Source organism: Salmo salar, chromosome 12 (assembly GCF_965601325.2).
Source record: "Salmo salar chromosome 12, fSalSal1, whole genome shotgun sequence".
NCBI lineage: Eukaryota > Metazoa > Chordata > Actinopteri > Salmoniformes > Salmonidae > Salmo > Salmo salar.
This window is the reverse complement of record NC_138302.1, coordinates 68,948,934-68,956,428: the sequence shown is the minus strand read 5'-3', so window position 1 is coordinate 68,956,428 and position 7,495 is coordinate 68,948,934. Positions and strand designations below refer to the sequence as shown.

At 45.1% G+C, this 7,495-nt stretch overlaps 1 protein-coding gene across 1 annotated transcript; it reads left to right on the top strand.

The window, feature by feature from the left end:
- The first annotated feature begins 1,426 nt into the window (after positions 1-1,426).
- LOC106565520 (neurogenic differentiation factor 4-like) lies at positions 1,427-5,913 on the top strand. Its single transcript, XM_014132750.3, has 2 exons — positions 1,427-1,585; positions 3,966-5,913. Exon 2 carries the CDS (start codon positions 3,972-3,974, stop codon positions 4,956-4,958), a length of 987 nt encoding a protein of 328 aa, XP_013988225.1. The 5' UTR covers positions 1,427-1,585; positions 3,966-3,971; the 3' UTR covers positions 4,959-5,913.
- Positions 5,914-7,495: the final 1,582 nt, after the last annotated feature.

Genomic DNA, 7,495 nt, shown 5'->3' with positions numbered 1-7,495 from the left:
GACCAACACCAAGGGGACTAAGGGACATGACAGCAATCATATCTACCTCTTTACCACTTGTGGAATAGGGATATTTCTCCCTCTTTAATGTTGCTCCAGCTATATTATGCTCCAGATAAATTGAAATGTGTGAAAATTAAAGAGAACAAAAAAAATGGATGAATTGAATGTGAGAAAAGTGGCAGCTTTTCTTCATATCTAAATGGCATATGTTTGTTTTTGTCTTGTTTTGTGTCACCCATAGTTTGCTTACGAGTCTGCCAAAGTGAGGCTATTCCCACTCTGGGGAAGAGCAAGGCCTGGCTCAGTTATTCCCATTCTGGGCTGCAGGTGTGGAGTAGGACAGACATTGACCCAGGGGGAGAGTGTGAGACACATCCGTTGGGTGCACAGACAGTCCCCCCATCCAACCCCTCACTCACCTCTCCCTCCAACATGAGCACATGTGATTATTTCTCTCATGGGACAGTAGCACTTCCCTCCATCTCTCTCCATCTTTCCCCTCACACAATCACACACACACTGTATCTATTGAAGGTAAAGTCTATACAGAGATGAACATACATTTTAAAAGCATAATTGTAAAATAATTCACAGAATGAGGAAATAAAATGCTCTGTATAACCCACATAATTAGAATCATTCTATTTCTATGGTATAACCTACCTACTTCTAGAGTTGGCTAAATTAGTAGGCCAACTTGCTACACAAGTAACAGCCCACTTGTCTCCATTCGGTTAGTTTGTTCTGTCTTTCACCTCAGGTCTTCACTATGCAGGCGCCGTGCCTGTCCCGTCTCGTGAGGGGTGTCTCTGGAGCCCTATTTAATTAGCGTAATTGGGTGCAATGAGCTCACGCCCGACGCCAATATCGGTTCAGCAAACGCGGATGTATGATTGGATGGGGGAATGGCGCAAACACCTGCTCACGCGCAACCGCAAGCTGTCACAGTCGGTTAAGCTCGCAGAGCATCTCACTCTATGCTAAAGTTGCACTGCTTATTTGTTGATACAGACTGATAATACAAATTGTACAAATAAAAACTATTGCAACTATGAACATGTTCTAATGTAGTGCCGCAATAATGTTATGGGCCATAAGAGCTTAGGCCTGCAGGCTATCAATCTAATTAAAACGATTTTGTTTCACACACGCACACACACACACACACACACACACACACACACACACACACACACACACACACACACACACACACACACACACACACACACACACACCCCCCCCCCCCCCCCCCCCCCTAGTGAACTTTTTTGTTCATGACATTGGCCACGGGCCGGGCCACGCGCGCGCTCGAGCGCAGACGAATTGGATGCGAGAGGATGAGAGAGCGGGAGGAGGAGCCTGTCTGTCGGTTGGAACCTAAAACCCAGGGCCCCCGCGGAGTGAACTGCAGAGACGCGTCACTCTGGGGTGGAATACTGACAACTGTGAAGGAGACGCAGGGGAGAAAGTTAAAGATTGAGCACTTTAGGCTAGTTGACATAGTAACCTGTAGGCTAAGCCCGCTCAACAGCCAATAACATCTCACAGGAGGTCCTTGGAGCGTTATTACAAATATCAGGTAGGCCAACCTCATCTGTTTCTTTTCGAATGAATGTCAATGTTTCTTTCTCCAAAGATCATAGTCTATTTCGAATAGCATAGGCCTATTGGAATAGTAATAATTGACTATTCTAATATTTTAATAATATGTATGTGAAGTTGAATGTGAAATGTGAAATGTTGACCATTTATAAATTGGTAGGGTAGCCTAAGGTTATTATTTGACATTTTCGAAATGTTGGGTTAGGCCCATAGGTTATTCAGCTAAGTAACGGGAATGAGGCATAGGCTACAGACAGATTAATAAATAGTTATCCATTTAGGATTCTTAAGAACTGCGACACGATCATTCGGCACTAGGCTATTGTTCTTAAAATGTGCCTGGCATAATCTTAAAGGGAAACGTTAACAGGTGTAAGCCTACTTAAAGTGGCAATCAGCAGTTGAAACAATAACAAAGCGTTGTCTTCGCCCTTGTTTCTGTAAAAAGCTGAAGGATGGGGCTGGAAAAATGTAACCAATCTCAAATTCGTAGACAGAGCTATGAATGCAAGGACTGAGCATCTATGATATCAAAATTATAGTTTTAACCATGTTTTGAAGCTATATAGTGTTTGTTTACATTTACTTTGTTTACAAACATTGGAGTAAAACAAACATATATTTTGGGTTCTGAAGGGGTGTGACAGTTCAACTAAGCTCATGAAGCATTTGTAAGTTAAATTCTTCAAGAATCAATGGGCACATATCATTAATTTATAAATCCAAAGAATGGATGTGGCAACTGCAGATTTTCCCTTTAAATCGAAACAGGGATTATTTATCCAAAGACAGCCTAAACCTTGCTTACCCCACCTGCTCAGCCTGCTTCACAATCACTTTGGTCATCAGCTTGTTGCTAAAATGGTCACAATCATTGCTGACATAGCTGGGAAATATCTCAATAAAGAAACAACATATTTATGATATTAGGCTAATAATTGTATGAAAGTAGCCTATGCTATAGGTTATCATTCATCAAACTAAATTATGGTGTGGAATAAAAATCAATGACACACACGAAATTGTGGACAAATAACTTAAAACCTAGTTTCAAATAGGCCTATAGACCTGGGATCGGCAACAGACGGGTTTTTTTTCTCCCCAAATATTTTTTTGCCTCAACAACATTTGTTTTTAAAGTTTTTGGTCTGTACAATCACCAGGAATTCAGCTTAAAATGAGTTTAATTTAGGAAATCTGGTCCCAAGTATTCCCACGAATAAAAACAGAGACGTGATCGTGTCTCAATATAATGAAGGTAATTATTGTTATTTTCAAATATATATATATCTCTTTGGGCTTAGTTCTTAGTTGTGGTCAATTTGCAGTGTACAAATTATTTTCCGTCCCCCCGACCATCCACTTCGACAGAAATCGACCCACGGCCGAATCTAGTTGCCTACCCCTGCTATAGAGGATCTAATAGGCTAAATACATATCATTTTCTAGAGCTCCCCATATAGATCATTTATGGGCAAACCTACAGGAAAACTCCTAATGAAATCTAGCCTATCATCGCAGTAATCATAAACACAATTTGTTGCAGAGTTATAAATAGATTTTTCTGAGTTCCCTGTTACTGATCCGGGAATGTAGTCTAACCTTGAGTTAATCCCATGTTGCCGCTTCATCCATGGAGGGAGCAAATCCCGCAATGGCCCAGATTGAGAGTGCATCCCGGTGTCCGCCGCAACCTAAAAGCGAGGAATTACAGAGTTTTGAAGTCCCCCGAGATCAAGTCTCCCCTCGGATTAAAATAATCCTTGTAGGCTACGCACGCTGTTTGCAGACAAACAGATTACATATGAAAGCAGCATGTTTCATGAGAATCTTAAAACATAAAATCCCTAAAATATTCAAAGAACCCCCAAAGTACTGTACCAAATCGGTAATCAAAGGCCTTCGCTTAGACAATTGATTGTGGGTCTAAGTAGATTGTAGAGTAAGCAGGCTAAGGCTAGTCCTGACCTAATCACTCATGAACAGACAACATAAACATAAAACTAAATTACGTGAGATTTTTGTTCTGGATCAAGCGAGATCAGTCCTGATCTAGCGCTCACCTTGAGGCTACTACAGTAGGCCACACAAAGTTATTAAAACTCATTAGGCTGTGGGATAAAACTGCTACAAATAGGCTGGTCTGGTCCTCAGGACCAGCTAGGGTCAATGTCCCAGCATCAGTAGGTCTATCAGTAGAAAACTTACTCTCAATTCACATCAGCTTTGGACAGGATAGACAAAACAAGTCAAAGGGTGAAGTTGTGATGAGCCTTGTTTTCTTAGTACAAAATATTTGATAAAAAGTGTATATGTTAAGGTCAGAACTGTTGCTAATGTTGGTGTGTTGTTTCCAGGAGACCATGATGGCCAATTCGTATGGAAGGCCCAGCGAGGGGGCGGAGCTAGTCAGCTCTCTGGAGTGGATGGATGATGACGTGAGCTCCCCAGACGGAGACAAGCCAATCAAAGTGCAGCGCTACAGACCAGGCGGAATGGGCCACCTGGGCAGGGAGCTGGGCAGCGAGGATATGGAGGAGGGGGAGGAGGAAGAGGAGGGCCAGGGAGACGGGAACGCTCCCAAACGCCGAGGGCCCAAGAGGAAAAGGATGACCAAAGCCCGGCAGGAGCGCTTCAAGGCACGACGTGTGAAGGCTAACGCCCGGGAGCGCTCAAGGATGCACGGGCTGAATGACGCGCTGGAGAACCTGCGCAGCATCATGCCCTGCCACTCCAAGACTCAGAAACTGTCCAAAATCGAGACCCTGCGGCTGGCCCGCAACTACATCTGTGCCCTGTCTGAAGCCCTGGAGGGGGACCAGTCCACGGAGAGCAGGGCCTTCATGGAGACCCTGTGTGAAGGCCTCTCCCAGCCCACCAGCAACTTGGTGGCTGGCTGTCTGCAGCTCGGGCCTGGGGGTTTTGTTGAGGAGAGGCCTGAGGACAGGAATGGGGGGAGAGGAGGGCCCACAGTCCTGGGAGGGGTGGGGATGGCCGTTAGACCAATCAGCTACTCCTCCCCCGGCCTGCCCAGCCCGCCCTATGGCACATTGGACTCCGCCCACCTGCTCCATCTGCGGGGGATGAAAGGAGGGGCTTACGAGAGCCACTCCCCTAATGACTGTAACACCCCTCCCTACGACGGCCCCCCAACACCCCCGCTCAGCATCGGCGGTAACCTGGTGCCCAAGCAGTCCTCTCCCCACTACCTCCCCCCTCACCACTACCCCCCCTCCTCCATGGGCCTGTACCAGAGCGCCCGCTACGAGCTGCCCCTGGAGATGCCCTATGACTCGTACCACCCTCCTCACATGGCACCCCCACAGATGGGAACGGTCTATGGGGATTAAGGGCCAGAGAGGACAGATGGGGCAGATGTTACCCTACCCCAATTGGCTTCATTTAAACCTATGACTGAGGTGTTGTGAGAAACCAGGCTTTGGTACTGAACACTGTGGAAGCAGCCCATCGTTGTGAACAACTGGGTAGTGCTGTTGTGGACTATTGTTTACATTTGTGTACTGTAAAGGTTAGGGCTCAACACTGTCAAAGTCTGCTCATGATTGACTTTAAACCAGTTGTTTGCTGCGGTAGTTTCTGAACGCCGATTAGGTTAAAAGGGTCCCACAACTTGACAATTTCCAAGGGGTTCACAATAGGAGCAGTTCCTATTGGTGGAAAGGCTGTCTTGAAGAAAGACTTCAGCTTGACCGCTATGACCACATTATGAGCACTTCTGACCAGCACTGGGAACATGAAACAGATCATTCACATTAATGCATTAATTTATTATCTTATTTAATATTTATATGAACTGCTGTTAGTAATGCTGTGTTTATCCTTTTTATCTGTGTTAGGTTTTGGCCATCTCTATTTGTGCTGTCCTTGTTACATTGTTGACTGATTCTGACAGTGTGTCTGTTTTCTCTCTGTGTCCATTTCTCCTTTGTTGTGTGTTCTTTCCTGTTCCACACTGAAAAGAGATTCTCATATAATATTGCTAGTGTAATGTAGCTGACGACCAGGGGGAAAACTGCCCATGAGGAAGTGAGAAATGTCTGCTGTTGTAATGAATAGAACAAATATAAATTCCAAAATGTGATTGAAGTTGAACTCTCAGCCAGGTGTCTCTTATTAATGGACATTCCTAAATCAAATATATGTATATGTTGTATAAAATTCTGTCCAGACACTTTCTCCATTGCCAAATATGTTCCTTTAAATGTACAAATGTTCCTCTAGCTGAAAACTTTTGGATTGTATTTTTTAACAAACATTTTATGAATTAAAACAATGTAAACTACATTTTTTTTGTGTGAAATTCTGAAAGTGAGTTTGCTTAGATGAAAAAACGGTCTTGTTAGGTCAAAAGACAGTCAAGGACCAACTGCAATTAGGGTGATTGCAGGTAGTGGGAGGGAGTGATATGTGAGAGTATGGACAGGTTGTAACACACAATGAGAGAGGTGAGAGGGAGTAGAGAAGATGGGGGGGGGGGGGGGGGGGGGTTCTAATGAGAGTACTTCTGTGACTACTGTTATTATGCTACCACCCCCTGAGAAAATCCTTTTCCCACACACGCACACACACTCGCACACACACAAACACACACACACACCCCTAGGCCTACAGGTGGAGACCAGAAAGGGAGTGAGAAACGAGCATGCAAGAGAGAGAGAGAAGGAGAGAGAGAGAAGGAGAGAGAGAGAGAGAGAGAGAGAGGAGAGAGCGCTTAAGAGAGAGGAGAGAGAGCGATAAAGAGAGAGAGGAGAAGGAGAGAGGATAGAGCAATAAAGAGAGAGAGCGAAGGAGAGAGAGCGAGAAGGAGAGAGAGAGAAGGAGAGAGAGCGATAAAGAGAGAGGAGAGAGAGCGATAGAGAGAGAGAAGGAGAGAGAGAGAGATAAAGAGAGAGCGATAAAGAGAAAGAGAGAAAGAGAGAGACATGAAAAATGGAGATGCATAAAGGGGGGTTTTGCTGTTAAATGGCCACTGTGGGTCCATTGTAAACGCAGCCTGTTCTTTCTCTTGACCCCTGACCCTGCATTGTGCTGAGGTTGCTGGCTCTGGAGGGAAAGACAGCTGGGAGAAACAGAGGGGAGGGACATTTCTCTGACAGACAGCTAGGGGGGCCAAATGCACGGGAGGGTGAGCTACACCCCCTCATAAACCCGCCTCCAACCAATCCCATCCCTCTTCATTCAGCATTGGAATGACACATAACTTTGCTCACACGCACGCACACACACGCACACACGCACACACACACACACGCACACACGCACACACATACATAGACAGGTGGAAGATGGTGATGCAACGAGTATTTGTGCGAGGGTGTGTGTATTGGGTGTGTGTTGCTGGGCAGACATTATTCTGAAGCTGTCTGGCATTTGAACAATTGAAACCTCTAAAAAGCTGTGTGGTTCTCAAGAAGACAATACAGGTTATTGTGTGTGAATGTTAAGATGGGTGAATGTTGAAGGATGAGGAGATTGTCTTGATAGCAAGCCAGCCAAGAATTTATCAACCATATATTGAGGGTGGGGTGAGAGGAAGAGAGATGAAGAGAGGAAGACAGGAAGAGAGAGAGAGAGTGGGGGAGACAGAGAGAGTCCCCGCTCAATCTTCCCTGAGAGACATGATGACACTGTCACTAACAGTGTAGTCCATCTGCCCTCACTCTCAGCGTACAAAGATCAGAAACCTCTTGTGAGCAGATATTTCATACCGAGCAGACAATAGATATTATACCTTCACTGTATGTCTCACTGATAGGCAGAGTGAAGGTTATGAAATCTTACTTTACAAAGAAATATCAACAGACAAGCCAAGTTGCCCTCCTCCTTTTCTTCTCTTTCACCATTCAACCCGCTCCCACTCTTTCCC

Coding starts and splice junctions, on each gene's coding strand:
- LOC106565520 (XM_014132750.3), top strand. CDS start 3,972: ATGATGGCCAATTCGTATGGAAGGCCCAGCGAGGGGGCGGAGCTAGTC.